The sequence below is a fragment of the Elephas maximus genome, chromosome 11, assembly GCF_024166365.1.
Source record: "Elephas maximus indicus isolate mEleMax1 chromosome 11, mEleMax1 primary haplotype, whole genome shotgun sequence".
Lineage (NCBI taxonomy): Eukaryota > Metazoa > Chordata > Mammalia > Proboscidea > Elephantidae > Elephas > Elephas maximus.
This window is the reverse complement of record NC_064829.1, coordinates 58,363,639-58,379,187: the sequence shown is the minus strand read 5'-3', so window position 1 is coordinate 58,379,187 and position 15,549 is coordinate 58,363,639. Positions and strand designations below refer to the sequence as shown.

The following is a 15,549-nucleotide window of genomic DNA, read 5'->3' as shown; positions in this document are numbered from 1 at the left end:
TCTGATGGCACAGGACAGGAACCATCCCTGAAGACAACTCATCAGGCATGAAAAGGACTGGTCAGCGGCGGGGAGAGAGATGCTGATGAAGAGTGAGCTAATTAAATCAGGTGGACACTGGAAAAAAAAAAAAATGACCAATACCAGTCCATTTCAGCTCACTAATGCCTAGGATATCGATGTTTATGCATTCCATTTCATTTTTGACGATTTCCAATTTTCCTAGATTCATACTTCGTACATTCCAGGTTCTGATTATTAATGGATGTTTGCAGCTGTTTCTTTTCATTTTGAGATGTGCCACATGTCCGTCAGTTTGTCTTACTGTGGGGGATTACGTGTAGCTGTAATGCTGGAAGCTATACCACTGATATTCAGATACCAGCATGGTCACCCATGGAAGACAGGTTTCATCTGAGCTTCCAGACTAAGACAGACCAGGAGGAAGGACCAGGCAGTCTACTTCTGAAAAGCATTAGCCAGCAAAAACCTTATGAATAGCAGCAGAACGTTGTCTGATACAGTGCTGGAAGATGAGCCCCCTAGGTTGGAAGGCACTCAAAAGATGACTGGGGTAGATATGCCTCCTCAAAGTAGAGTCGACCTTGATGACGTGGGTGGAGTAAAGCTTTCGGGACCTTTATTTGCTGATGTGGCACGACTCAAAATGAGAAGAAACAGCTGGAAACATCCATCATAAGGGATATAGGTCTATAATTTTCTTGTGGTGTCTTTACCTGGTTTTGATATCAGGGATATGGTGGCTTCATAGGATGAGTTTGGTAGTACTGTTAGTAGTAGTGGTGTTAACTCTTCTCTGAAAGTTTGGTAGAACTCTCTACTGAAGCCGTCCTGACCAGGGCTTTTTTTTGTTGTTGTTGGGAGTTTTTTGAATACCTTTTCAATCTCTGCTTTTGTCATGGGTCTATTTAGTTGTTCTACGTCTGTGTTAGTTTAGGTAGGTAGTGTGTTTCTGGGAATTCATCCATTTCTTCTAGGTTTTCAAATTTGTTTCAGTATAGTTTTTCATAGTAATCTGATATGAGTCTTTTAATTTCAGTTGGGTCTGTTGTAATATCACCCCTTCATTTCTTATTCAGGTTATTTGCTTCCTCTCCTGTTTTTCTTTTGTTGTTTTGGCCAGTGGTTTATCAATTTTGTTGATTTTTTTCAAAAAACCAGCTTTTGATCTTGTTAATTCTTTCAGTTGTTTTTCTGTTTTCTATTTCATTTAGTTTAGTTCAGCTCTTGCTTTTATTATTTGTTTTCTTCTGGTGCCTGTGAGTTTCTTTTGTTGTTCTCTATTTGTTCAAGTTGTAGGGATAATTCTTTGATTTTGGCCCTTTCTTCTTTTTGGATGTGTGCATTTGTTGGTATAAATTGGCCTCTGAGCACTGCTTTTGCTGTGTCCCAAAGGTTCTGATAGGAAGTGTTTTCACGCTCATTGGATTCTCTGAATTTCTTTATTCCATCCTTAATGTCTTCAATAACCCAGTCTTTTTTCAGCAGGGTATTGTTCAGTTTCCAAGTGTTTGATTTCTTTTTGTGTTGTTGATTTCCACTTTTATGGCCTTACGGTCAGAGAAGATGCTTTGGAATATTTCAATGATTTGGATTCTGCTAAGGCTTGCTTTATGACCTAATATGTGCTCTGTTCTAGAGAATGTTCCATGTGCACTAGAAAAGAAAGTATACTTGGTTGCTGTTGGGTGGAGTGTTCTGTATATGTCTACGAGGTCAAGTTGGTTGATTGTGGCATTGAGATCTTCCGTGTCTTTATTGAGCTTCTTTCTGGATGTCCTGTCCTTCATCGAAAGTGGTGTGTTGAAGTCTGTTACTGTTATTGTGGAGCTGTCTATCTCACTTTTCAATGCAGAAAGAGTTAGTTTTATGTATCTTGCAGCCCTGTCATTGGGTGCATAAATATTTAATATGGTTATATCTTCTTGGTATATTATCCCTCTAATCATTATATAGTGTCCTTCCTTATCCTTATGATAGATTTAACTTTAAAGTCTATTTTGTCAGAAATTAATATTGCCACTCCTGCTCTTTTTTGATTGTTGTTTGCTTGATACATTTTTTTCTATCCTTTGAGTTTTAGTTTGTGTTTCTAAGTCTAAGGTGTGTCTCTAAGTCCAAAGTGTGTCTCTTGTAGGCAGGTTATAGATGGGTCTTGTTTTTTAATCCATTCTGCCACTCTCTGTCTCTTTATTGGTGAATTTAGTCCATTTACATTCAGGGTAATTATGGATAGGTATGAATTTAGCGCTATCATTTTGATGTCTTCTTTTGTGTGTTGACAGTTTTCTTTTTCCCACTTGATTTTATGTGCTGAGTAGATTTCCTTTAGATGTTGTCCTTTCCTCATATTTGTTGCTGATTTTGTTTCTGCTCAGTCTCTATTTTTTCTTATACTTTATTTTGATGAGTAGGATAGTTTGCCTCCTTTATGGTTACCTTATTATTTACACCTATTTTCTAAATTTATGACTATCTTTTATTTCTTTGTATTGCCATATCTTCCTCTCCATGTAGAAGATGTATGATTACATTTCTTAGGGCCTCTTTATTATTTTAATGCTGTCCTCTTTTATATAATAACAACACTGTTACCCTGTTTTGAGCTTTTTTTTTTATATGACCTTGCTTTGTTTTTTTTTATTTCCCTTTCTGAATTGAGTTCTGGTTGCTGTGCCCAGTGTTCTAGTCTTGGGTTGATACCTGATATTATTGATTTTCTAACCAAAGATCTCCCTTTAGTATTTCTTGTAGTTTTGGTTTGGTTTTTATGAATTCCCTCAACTTGTGTTTATCTGGAAATGTCTTAATTTCACCTTCATATTTCAGAGACAGTTTTGATGGATATATGATTCTTGGCAGGCAATTTTTTTCCTTCAATTTTTTTTTTTTAATCATTTTTATTGAGCTTTAAGTGAACATTTACAAATCAAGTCAGTGTCACGTATAAGCTTGTATACACCTTACTCCGTACTCCCACTTACTCTCCCCCTAATGAGTCAGCCCTTCCAGTCTCTCCTTTCATAACAATTTTGCCAGTTTCTAACCCTCTCTACCCTCCCATCTCCCCTCCAGACAGGAGATGCCAACACAGTCTCAAGTGTCCACCTGATACAAGTAGCTCACTCTTCATCAAAATCTCTCTCCAACCCATTGTCCAGTCCCTTCCATGTCTGATGAGTTGTCTTTGGGAATGGTTCCTGTCCTGGGCCAACAGAAGGTTTGGGGACCATGACCGCCAGGATTCCTCTAGTCTCAGTCAGACCATTAAGTCTGGTCTTTTTATGAGAATTTGGGGTCTGCATCCCACTGATCTCCTGCTCCCTCAGGGGTTCTCTGTTGTGCTCCCTGTCAGGGCAGTCATCAGTTGTGGCTGGACACCATCTAGTTCTTCTGGTCTCAGGATGATGTAAGTTTCTGGTTCATGTGGCCATTTCTGTCTCTTGGGCTCATAGTTGTCGTGTGACCTTGGTGTTCTTCATTCTCCTTTGCTCCAGGTGGGTTGAGACCAAATGATGCATATTAGATGGCCGCTTGTTAACATTTAAGACCCCAGATGCCACATTTCAAAGTAGGATGCAGAATGTTTTCATAATAGTATTATTTTGCCAATTGACTTAGAAGTCCCATTAAGCCATAGTCCCCAAACCCCTGCCCTTGCTTCGCTGAACTTTGAAGCATTCATTTTATCCCGGAAACTTCTTTGCTTTTGGTCCAGTCTGTTTGAGCTGACCTTTCGTGTATTGAGTATTGTCCTTCCCTTCACCTAAAGTAGTTCTTATCTACTAACTAATCAGTAAAAAACCCTCTCCCACCCTCCCTCCCTACCCTGCTCATAACCACAAAAGTATGAGTTCTTCTCAGTTTATACTATTTCTCAAGATCTTATAATAGTGGTCTTATACAATATTTGTCCTTTTGCCTCTGACTGATTTCGCTCAGCATAATGCCTTCCAGGTTCCTCCATGTTATGAAATGTTTCACAGATTCATCACTGTTCTTTATCGATGCGTAGTATTCCATTGTGTGAATATACCACAATTTATTTAACCATTCATCCATTGATGGACACCTTGGTTGCCTCCAGCTTTTTGCTATTGTAAACAGTGCTGCAATAAACATGGGTGTGCATATATCTGTTAGCGTGAAGGCTCTTATTTCTCTAGGGTATATTCCGAGGAGTGGGATTTCTGGGTTGTATGGTAGTTCTATTTCTAACTCTTTAAGATAACGCCAGATAGATTCCCAAAGTGGTTGTACCGTTTTACATTCCCACCAGCAGTGTATAAGAGTTCCAATCTCTCTGCAGCCTCTCCAACATTTATTATTTTGTATTTTTTGGATTAATGCCAGCCTTGTTGGAGTGAGATGGAATCTCATCGTAGTTTTAATTTGCATTTCTCTATTGGCTAATGATCGAGAGCATTTTCTCATGTATCTGTTAGCTGCCTGAATATCTTCTTTAGTGAAGTGTGTGTTCATATCCTTTGCCCAATTGTTGATTGGGTTGTTTGTCTTTTTGTGGTTGAGTTTTGACAGAATCATGTAGATTTTAGACATCAGGCGCTGGTCAGAGATGTCGTAGCTGAAAATTCTTTCCCCGTCTGTAGGTGGTCTTTTTACCCTTTTGATGAAGTCTTTAGATGAGCATAGGTGTTTGATTTTTAGGAGCTCCCAGTTATCTGGTTTCTCTTCATCATTTTTGGTAATGGTTTGTATTCTGTTTATGCCTTGTATTAGGGCTCCTAAGGTTGTCCCTATTTTTTCTTCCATGATCTTTATCGTTTTAGTCTTTATGTTTAGGTCTTTGATCCACTTGGAGTTAGTTTTTGTGCGTGGTGTGAGGTATGGGTCCTGTTTCATTTTTTTGCAAATGGATATCCAGTTACACCAGCACCATTTGTTCAAAAGACTATCTTTTCCCCAATTAACTGACACTGGGCCTTTGTCAAATATCAGCTGCTCATATGTGGATGGATTTATATCTGGGTTCTCAATTCTGTCCCACTGGTCTATGTGTCTGTTGTTGTCCCAGTACCAGGCTGTTTTGACTACTGTGGCTGTATAATAGGTTCTGAAATCAGGTAGAGTGAGGCCTCCCACTTTCTTCTTCTTTTTCAGTAATGCTTTGCTTATCTGAGGCTTCTTTCCCTTCCCTATGAAGTTGGTGATTTGTTTCTCCATCACCTTAAAAAATGACATTGGAATTTGGATCGGAAGTGCATTGTATGTATAGATGGCTTTTGGTAGAATAGACATTTTTACTAGGTTCAGTCTTCCTATGTTTTTCCACTTAAGTATGTCCTTTTTAATTTCTTGTAGTAGAGCTTTGTAGTTTTCTTTGTATAGGTCTTTTACATCCTTGGTAAGATTTATTCCTAAGTATTTTATCTTCTTGGGGGCTACCGTGAATGGTATTGATTTGGTTATTTCCTCTTCGATGTTCTTTTTGTTGATGTACAGGAATCCAAGTGATTTTTGTATGTTTATCTTATAACCTGAGACTCTGCCAAACTCTTCTATTAGTTTCAGTAGTTTTCTGGAGGATTCCTTGGGGTTTTCTGTGTATAAGATCATGTCATCTGCAAATAGAGATAATTTTAGTTCCTCTCTGCCAATCCGGATGCCCTTTATTTCTTTGTCTAGCCTAATTGCTTTGGCTAGCACTTCTAGCACAATGTTGAATAAGAATGGTGATAAAGGGCATCCTTGTCTGGTTCCTGTTCTCAAGGGAAATGCTTTCAGGTTCTCTCCATTTAGAGTGATGTTGGCTGTTGGCTTTGCATAGATGCCCTTTATTATGTTGAGGAATTTTCCTTCAATTCCTATTTTGGTAAGAGTTTTTATCATAAATGGGTGTTGGACTTTGTCAAATGCCTTTTCTGCATCAATTGATAAGATCATGTGGTTTTTGTCTTTTGTTAATATGGTGGGTTACATTAATGGTTTTTCTAATATTAAACCAGCCTTGCATACCTGGTATAAATCCCACTTGGTCGTGGTGTATTATTTTTTTGATATGTTGTTGAATTCTATTGGCTAGAATTTTGTTGAGGATTTTTGCATCTATGTTCATGAGGGATATAGGTCTGTAATTTTCTTTTTTTGTGATGTCTTTACCTGGTTTTCGTATCAGGGAGATGGTGGCTTCATAGAATGAGTTGGGTAGTATTCGTCATTTTCTATGCTTTGAAGTACCTTTAGTAGTAGTGGTGTTAACTCTTCTCTGAAAGTTTGGTAGAACTCTGCAGTGAAGCTGTCCGGGCCAGGGCTTTTTTTTGTTGGGAGTTTTTTGATTACCGTTTCAATCTCTTTTTTTGTTATGGGTCTATTTAGTTGTTCTACTTCTGAATGTGTTAGTTTAGGTAGGTAGTGTTTTTCCAGGAGTTCATCCATTTCTACTAGGTTTGCAAATTTGTTAGAGTACAATTTTTCATAATAAGCTGATATGATTCTTTTAATTTCAGTTGGGTCTGTTGTGATGTGGCCCTTCTCATTTCTTAGTCGGGTTATTTGTTTCCTTTCCTGTTTTTCTTTAGTCAGTCTGGCCAATGGTTTATCAATTTTGTTAATTTTTTCAAAGAACCAGCTTTTGGCTTTGTTAATTCTTTCAATTGTTTTTCTGTTCTCTAATTCATTTTGTTCAGCTCTAATTTTTATTATTTGTTTTCTTCTGGTGCCTGATGGGTTCTTTTGTTGCTCACTTTCTATTTGTTCAAGTTGTAGGGACAGTTCTCTGCTTTTGGCTCTTTCTTCTTTTTGTATGTGTGCATTTATCGATATAAATTGGCCTCTGAGCACTGCTTTTGCTGTGTCCCAGAGGTTTTGATAGGAAGTATTTTCATTCTTGTTGCTTTCTAAGAATTTTCTTATTCCCTCCTTGATGTCTTGTATAACCCAGTCTTTTTTCCAGAGGGTATTGTTCAGTTTCCAAGTATTTGATTTCTTTTCCCTGATTTTTCTGTTATTAATTTCTAGTTTTATTGCCTTGTGGTCTGAGAAGATGCTTTGTAATATTTCGATGTTTTGGATTCTGCAGAGGTTTGTTTTATGACCTAATATGTGGTCTATTCTAGAGAATGTTCCATGTGCGCTAGAAAAAAAAGTATGCTTTGCAACAGTAGGGCGGAGAGTTCTGTATAAGTCAATGAGGTCAAGTTGGTTGATTGTTGTAATTGGATCATCTGTGTCTCTATTGAGCTTCTTACTGGATATCCTGTCCTTCTCCGAAAGTGTTGTGTTGAAGTCTCCTAGTATAATTGTGGAGGTGTCTATCTCACTTTTCAGTTCTGTTAAAATTTGATTTATGTGTCTTGCAGCCCTGTCATTGGGTGCATAAATATTTAATATGGTTATATCTTCCTGATAAATTGTCCCTTTTATCATTATGTAGTGTCCTTCTTTATCCTTTGTGGTGGATTTAAGTCTAAAGTCTATTTTGTCAGAAATTAATATTGCTACTCCTCTTCTTTTTTGCTTATTGTTTGCTTGATATATTTTTTCCCATCCTTTGAGTTTTAGTTTGTTTGTGTCTCTAAGTCTAAGCTGTGTCTCTTGTAGGCAGCATATAGACGGATCGTGTTTCTTTATCCAGTCCGAGACTCTCTGTCTCTTTATTGGTGCATTTAGTCCATTTACATTCAGCGTAATTATAGATAAATAAGTGTTTAGCGTTCTCATTTTGATGCCTTTTTATGTGTGTTGTTGACAATTTCATTTTTCCACTTTTTTGTGCTGAGATGTTTTTCTTTGTAAATTGTGAGATCCTCATTTTCATAGTATTTGACTTTATGTTTGTTGAGTCGTTTTGTTTTTCTTGGCTTTTATTTTGAGTTATGGAGTTGTTATACCTCTTTGTGGTTACCTTAATATTTACCCCTATTTTTCTAAGTAAAAACCTAACTTGTGTTGTCTTATATCGCCTTGTATCACTCTCCATATGGCAGTTCTATGCCACCTGTATTTAGTCCCTCTTTTTGATTATTGTGATCTTTTACATATTGACTTCAATGATTCCCTTTTATGAGCTTTTTTTTTTTTTTCAATTAATTTTAATTTGTTTTTGTGATTTCCCTATTTGAGTTGATACCAGGATGTTCTGTTTTGTGACCTTGTGTTGTGCTGGTATCTGATATTACTGGTTTTCTGACCAAACAATTTCCTTTAGTATTTCTTGTAGCTTTGGTTTGGTTTTTGCAAATTCTCTAAGCTTGTGTTTATCTGTAAATATCTTAATTTCACCTTCATATTTGAGAGAGAGTTTTGCTGGATATATGATCCTTGGCTGGCAGTTTTTTTCCTTCAGCGCTCTGTATATGTCATCCCATTGCCTTCTTGACTGCATGGTTTCTGCTGAGTAGTCTGAACTTATTCTTATTGATTCTCCCTTGAAGGAAACCTTTCCTTTCTCCCTGGCTTCTTTTAAATTTTTCTGTTTATCTTTGGTTTTGGCGAGTTTGATGATAATATGTCTTGGTGTTTTTCTTTTTGGATCATTCTTAAATGGGGTTCAATGAGCATCTTGGATAGATATCCTTTCGTCTTTCATGATGTCAGGGAAGTTTTCTGTCAGCAGATCTTCAACTAATGTCTCTGTATTTTCTGTCCTCCCTCCCTGTTCTGGGACTCCAGTCACCCTCAAGTTATCCTTCTTGATAGAGTCCCACAGGATTCTTAGGGTTTCTTCATTTTTTTTAATTCTTTTATCTGATTTTTTTTCAGCTATGTTGGTGTTAATTCCCTGGTCCTCCAAATTTCCCAGTCTGCATTCTAATTGCTCAAGTCTGCTCCTCTGACTTCCTATTGCGTTGTCTAATTCTGTAGTTATTGTTAATGTTTTGGATTTCTGAATGCTGTCTCTCTATGGATTCTTGCAATTTATTAATTTTTCCACTATGTTCTTGAATAATCTTTTTGAGTTCTTCAACTGTGTTATCAGTGTGTTCCTTGGCTTTTTCTGCGGTTTGCCTTATTTCATTTCTGAGGTCATCCCTGATTTCTTGGAGCATTCTGTAAATTAGTTTTTTATATTCTGTATCTGATAATTCCAGGATTGTATCTTCATTTGGGAAACATTTTGATTCTTTTGTTTGGGGGGTTGTAGAAGCTGTCATGGTCTGCTTTTTTATGTGGTTTGATATCGACTGCTGTCTCCGAGCCATCACTAAGATATAAAAAAAAAAAAAAAAAAAAAAGATATAGTAGTGGTTTATTCTATAATTGCTCACTGAGTCTTATCTTGTTTTGTTTTCTTTCAATATATGTGGATGGGCTACTAGATTTTGCTGTCTTGTTTGTTGTAGCCCTTGACTTACTTATGACCTATTACCAGCTGGTTTGGGCTGTTGCCAGATATATATGCCTGAGTCTATTCACTATTCTTGAGTAGAATCTGATTTTGGGTCATCAAGTGTGTGCTGCACCCTAACACCTATCCACCTCGAGAAGTAGTGGTGATAGTTGTGTGCACCAGATTCTATTAGCAGCTATTCTATTCACACTCCAGTGGGGGCAGGATGCTGACAGGCTTCCCCCAAGTGTCAGTGAGGTAGGTGTGTCTCTATTCCTATAGCACCTTGGTGGAAGGGCACTGCAGCTGTACCTTTGGGCTCCAATGTAAGTACCTCTACTGATTGGTAGGTGTCACCCTCCCTAGACCCCTAAGGTAAGAGGATAGGTGGTCTGGGGGGAGCTTCAGCCCTCAGTTCCCTGTTGTGTGTCAGTTAGGACTCTGTTGAATAAGCAGAGATATCAGACCTGGAAACTTGTTTTTCCAGTAAATCCGCTTCAAAAAAATGCAATCAGATCCCTATCAGAACTGCCTTTGGATTATAACCACCACCTTGTTCCCTCTAAGGATGAAAGCCCGAGATTTGGATCATATATGCTTGGCTGGAGCTGGTTCTGTGTTTTTAGTCCAATTAGGGAAGGATTTTTGGTCTCTGGGTTTTTTGTGGTTGCTTCTCTCAGGCCGGAAGAATGGGTTAGGAAAAGACCAAAAAAAAGGGAAAAGCGGAGCCGGAGCCGTTCTCCCTCTGGCTCAGGAAATTCCAATGTTAATGAAGCCGCCTGGGAAGGGAAAGGGGGGTATTTAGAAAAACAGGAGAGTAGCACCCCGGAACATAGCCGAAGTTGCTTATCGTGCTTGGGATGACTATTTTATCTGTTGCCTATGTCTCCTGGCTGTGTGGAGATTGCCCCTGAGGGTCTGGCCTGCTAAAGCCGTGGTCACATCCACCGCTGCCAGTCCAAAGCCCAGCGTCAAGGTTCCCCTGCTGGGACGCTGCACTCCCGGCTCCAAAACCTGTCACTGCCTCCCGGGGACTTCTCTTCCCGCCAGCCGCGTTGCCGCGCTGCCCCCGCGGACCGGCTGGGCCCCCTCCCGGGGTCAGTTCAGGGGAGTAGGTCTGCGCCCCATTTTTGTGCCATGAGTAGATGCCACGTTCAGCTCCCCTGCGCCCAGTCCAAAGCCCGGCGCCAAGGTTCCCCGGCTGGGACGCTGCACTCCTGGTTCCAAAACCAGTCACTGCTTCCTGGGGAGTTCTCCCACCAGCCGCATCGCCATGCCGCCCGCGTGGACTGGCTGTGCCCCCTCCCGGGGTCAGTTCAGGGGGGTAGGGCTGCGCCCCTTGTTTGCGCCGTCACAAGATTTTGTGTTCAGCTCTCCTGGGCCCAGTCCTAAGCCCAGCGCCAAGGTTACCTGACTGGGATGCTGGCTCCAGGCTCCGAAAACAGTCGCTGCTTCCCCGTATTTGTTCTTTCTCCGTCTCTGTCATTCAGGTCAACTCTTTAAATCTGTGTTTGTTGTTCAGGGTTCATAGATTGTTATGTATGTGATTGATTCACTTGTTTTTCCGAGTCTTTGTTGCAAGAGGGATCCAAGGTCGCGTCTAGTCAGCCATCTTGGCCCCCTTTCCTTCAATTTTTTAGGTATATCATCCCATTGCCTTCTTGCCTGCATGGTTTTTGCCCAGTAGTCCGAGCTTATTCTATTGGTTCTCCTTTGTAGGTGACTTTTCTTTTATCCCTCGCTGCTCTTATAATTGTCTCTTTATCTTTGGTTTTGGCAAGCTTGATTATAATATGTCTTGGTGACTTTCTTTTAAGATCTACCTTACCTGGAGTTCGATGAGCTTCTTGGATAGATATCTTCTCATCTTTCACAATATCAGGGAAGTTTTCTGCCAACAAATCTTCAACAATTCTTTCTGTATTTTCTGTTTTCCCTCCCTGTTCTGGTACTCCAATCACTCGTATGTTATTTCTCTTTATCGAGACCCACGTGATTCTTAAAGTTTCTTCATTTTTTAAAATTCTTTTATCTGATGTTTCTTCAAATATGTTAGTGCCAGGTGTTTTATCTTCGAGTTCAGGAATTCTGGCATTTTACTTGCTCAATTCTACTCCTTTGACTTCCTATTGAGTTGTCTACTTCTGTAATTTTATTGTTAATTTTTTTGAATTTCTGATTGCTGTCTGTGGATTTTTCCATCTTATTAAACTTTTCATTATGTTCCTGAATAATCTTCCTAATGTCTTCAGTTGCTTTATCTGTGTTCCTTGGCTTGTTCTGCATATTGCCTCTTTTTCTTCCTGATATCTTGAAGGGTTCTGTATATTAAACTTTTGTATTGTGCATCTGGTAATTCCAGGAATGCACTTTCATCTAGGGATCCCTGGATTCTTTGTTTTGAGAGTTCGTTGAGGTGATCATGGTCTGTTTCTTTATGTGAATTTATATTGACACTTGTCTCCAAGCCATGTATAAGTTATTGTATTGGTTATATGGCACTGGGTATGCTTGCTTACTGTGTAGTAGCTTCTTGCTTTGTTTTGTTTTGATATACTCAAATGGGTTGCTTGAGTGAGGTAGGTTGGTTATTTTTGCCTTCGGAGCTCTGACATCTTGTCCCCAGATGGCTAGAGCTGTTTTCAGGTATATCAGTGTAGGAGTCCATTCAGTTTTCTTGTATGAATTCAGCTCAGGTTTGCAGATAGTTGATCATCAAGAGAGTGTGGTACAGGCTGTGTCCTACAGTCTTAGAGGGGCAGGGGTGATTGGCATATGTACTGGTATCTGATTGCAGCAGGAGGTCATGCTCTGAACAAGGTATGGGGCTGAGAACCAACCCCCACGTGTCTCAGAGGAAAGTGCGTCCCTGTTCCCTAGAGCATGCAGGTGGATGGGTTCTGCAGATGGACCATGGACACCCAAATTTTTTGGTTTTAAGGACTGGGAGTTACCAGTTATCCTTGGACCCCTGTCGCAGGTGGCTGGGTGACCTGAATGGAGCTACCAGTCCTTAGGTCCCTGATGTGGGCAAGTGAGGACCTTGTTTAATAGGCAAAGCGATGTCAAACATCAAAAACCCACCTCTCTACCACACAGCTGAAATGGTTAGAGTCTGCCAACAAGGGCCTATTCTCCCGATATAGGCCCACATGGGTTCGTGCAGAGGGGAAAGGTGCTCAAAGTGCATGGAATGTTTATGCCTGGACAGGAGCCACTTCTGTCCTGAGCTCCCCTGGTTAGTGGAGCTAGCAAATTATCTTTTCCTCCAATTTCAAATTTTTTCCTCCCCCAAAGCCAGGAGGATGGCTCTAGGTGCTCAGTGGGGCCTGTCTCAGGCCCAGGGAATTCAGCCACTGAAGTCAGCTTGGGGGTGGGGGGCATGGTAAAATATGTGCAAGCACATAGCTTTTGGAGAGGGTGCCTTTCTTCTCAGGTTCCAGAGGTGTGAGTAGGCTGTGTGGCTGGCTGTTTCTCCCTGAGGAATCTGCGTCCAAAGGCTGGTACCAGCCCGTGGCTAACACTCTGGGAATGGTGCCTGAGAGCTCCCCATGATTCCGGTCTGGTAACTCCTCTCCACTTCTAAACCATCTCTTCCTCCCCCTGCCCTTCAGTTCATTTTCTAAGCTTGCCTTTGAAGGTCAGGGCTACCAGCTTGTCACAAATATACTCGTTTCACTTGTTCTTTTTTTCGAGTCTTTGTTGTAAAGAGTGCTCGCCGGAAGCGTCTGTCTATTCTGCCATCTTGGCTCCGCCTCCCAATTTTTTTGTTTGTTAAAGTCTTCGCTTTATTACAAAATAAAAGACACAGCCACATTATATTGATTAAATTATTTTCATATTTTGTTTCTATATTAACGTATCTTCAGTAGTGACCCTTATTTTCCTGGTAGTAATTTTAAACATCAGGTTTTTGGAGGTTTGTCATTAGCTTCTATTCTGAGAAATGCAAATGGTGGAAAGAAGAATGGAAGAATGAAATGGATTTCTTTTTATGATCCCCCAAATTTGGCCTAGTTCTTGTAAATTTGTGATCTTTTTTTTTTCAGTTGCATCCATTAATAGGATAAATTTTACTTTTGCTTTCTTGAACAGTTTGTCCTTTTATCATCTGCTACCAATCTGTACACTTACGCCAGACGTTACTATTTCTGCTAATTTTAAGATTTGTATTGAGTTAAAAATTACAATTCGTAACTCATGCACAAATGATTGAAGTCCATTTTTCCCCCTCTGCGTTTTGAGCATGATACTTTAACATTTGCTTTAAAACAGTTACTTTAAAAATGGTTCCTTTTGAGACACTGTAAGGTAGTTTACATTACTTACTGGAATTACTATTAGTTTTTAAAACCTAAGTACTTACTATATACTCCTGGCACAATAAAAAGGTTTTTTTTTGTTTGTTTTTAAATAGGAGATTTGTGTTAAAGATGCTGAAGTTGTCTTGTGTGGAGGAACCGAAAGCATGAGCCAAGTCCCCCACTGTGTCAGAAATGTGCGTTTTGGAACCAAGTTTGGATTAGATATCAAGGTTAGATTCATTAAACTTTTTAAAAGTTATTTCTCATGCTATTATTTTAATAATTTTAATAACCTACCATTTGGGGAAGAGAGAGCTAATTTTAAAACTAGTTTTATTAATGGGGGCTTTGCAAAACCATATTTGGTTTTTTTGATATCTTCATCCATTTAAAATTAGACTTTATCACAGCACACCTGTGGTAGTGGAGTTAACGTGTGGAAATGGTTATAGACATGGGAGAGATGAAGAAAGGGAAAAAGTGGATTAAAAAGATAGGACCTCCCAACAGAGTCCAGGACCTGGTGGCCTCACTGGTAAGATCTATCAAGCATTTAACGAATAATTGACACCAATCTTCTCAAACTCTTCCAAAAGTAACAAGAGAAGGAAAACACTTCCTAACCCATTCCATGAGGCCAGCATTACCCTTATACCAAAGCCAGATAAAGACACCACAAGGAAAGAAAACTCCAGACCAATATCTCTTATAGATGTAGAAATCCTCAAAATACTAGCAAACCAAACCCAACAGCTTATGAAAAGAACTGTACACCTAACCAAGTGGTTATGGATATACAACATAGTGAATTATACACGTAAAATGGTTAAAATGGCAAATTTTTTGTTATATATTTAGCTACAATAAAATTAATTTAAAAAAAAAAGATAAGCAAAGGCTGAATTAATCTCTCAACTAAGTAATTGGTAACTCAAGTAATTAAATTTTTATCATGGCTTATGGCAGTTTTATTTCTGGGGCCCTCTCCATTGAGTAGATTTCTTTTTCATCACAGAAAACATTATCTTTGAATACAGGTTGTATTACCCCAGATCGGTTAGACAGAAACTGATCCTTCCATCAATGAAAGCTATAGCATGAGAATGATAGTACTAATAATGATGTTATGTGGTCCTTCAGTTATTAAAGAGCTAATAACATTTATATGTTGAGCATTTTCTAGGAGTAATGATTGATTTACACTGTTTACCCAGTTTCTCACCTAGTCCTTTTGAAAGTTGAAAGGAATGAGACTTAGAAAACATGAGATAGCGGTATTTTAGACAACAAAGATATTTGAGAAAACCTTTGAAAAGACAGGTCGGTGAATCAAAAGGTGGTGGGGCAAGTCTGGAAGAAGGAAATGGGGCACACTTGTCCGAGATTCTAGTTGTGTAATAAATAACAACCTCTCCTCAGCCACTTTTAAAAGGTTGGCAGTTCAAATCCACCAGCTGCTCCTTGGAAACCCTATAGGTGCAGTTCTACTCTGTCTTATAGGGTCGCTGTGAGTCAGAATCAACTCAACGGCAATGGTTTTGTTTTTTTTTTTTTTCTCGAGCCTTCCCCAGATTCTTCTCAACCCCATAATAACTAATGAGCAAGGGCATGCCTATTGTTGAACGCCTGCAATAAAAAAAGGCGTGCAGATAGCGCTCTCCTAAAGAGCTCCTAACTGCTTTACAAAGATGGCTACAGGAAAACGCTGCAGGAGGACTTGGTGTAGGGTTTCTAATAAAATGGAATCTTGAGGGGAGGTAAGTTTTTATTGTAGTATAGCTTCCTGCATTCATTTGTCAGTATTCCAAGTATGCAACACCCCTACACAAGAGTTTGCACTTATTTGTAACATGCAGGTTAATTTAAAAAATATTTTTCAGAAGACTGCCCATTAACGTTGTTGGCTCTCCTTAAAGCCCCACATTTATAGAGGAA

At 39.3% G+C, this 15,549-nt stretch overlaps 2 protein-coding genes across 2 annotated transcripts in view; both read left to right on the top strand.

Moving 5' to 3' along the window:
* Positions 1-15,549, top strand: part of MYO5B (myosin VB) — a 535,083-nt gene that overhangs the window by 462,685 nt on the left and 56,849 nt on the right. The window lies entirely within an intron of this gene.
* ACAA2 (acetyl-CoA acyltransferase 2) overlaps positions 1-15,549 on the top strand; it is a 75,104-nt gene that overhangs the window by 35,060 nt on the left and 24,495 nt on the right. The window contains exon 4 of the mRNA XM_049900190.1: positions 13,728-13,844. Within this exon, the coding sequence (XP_049756147.1) occupies positions 13,728-13,844 (117 nt within the window). The remainder of the gene's footprint in view (positions 1-13,727; positions 13,845-15,549) is intronic.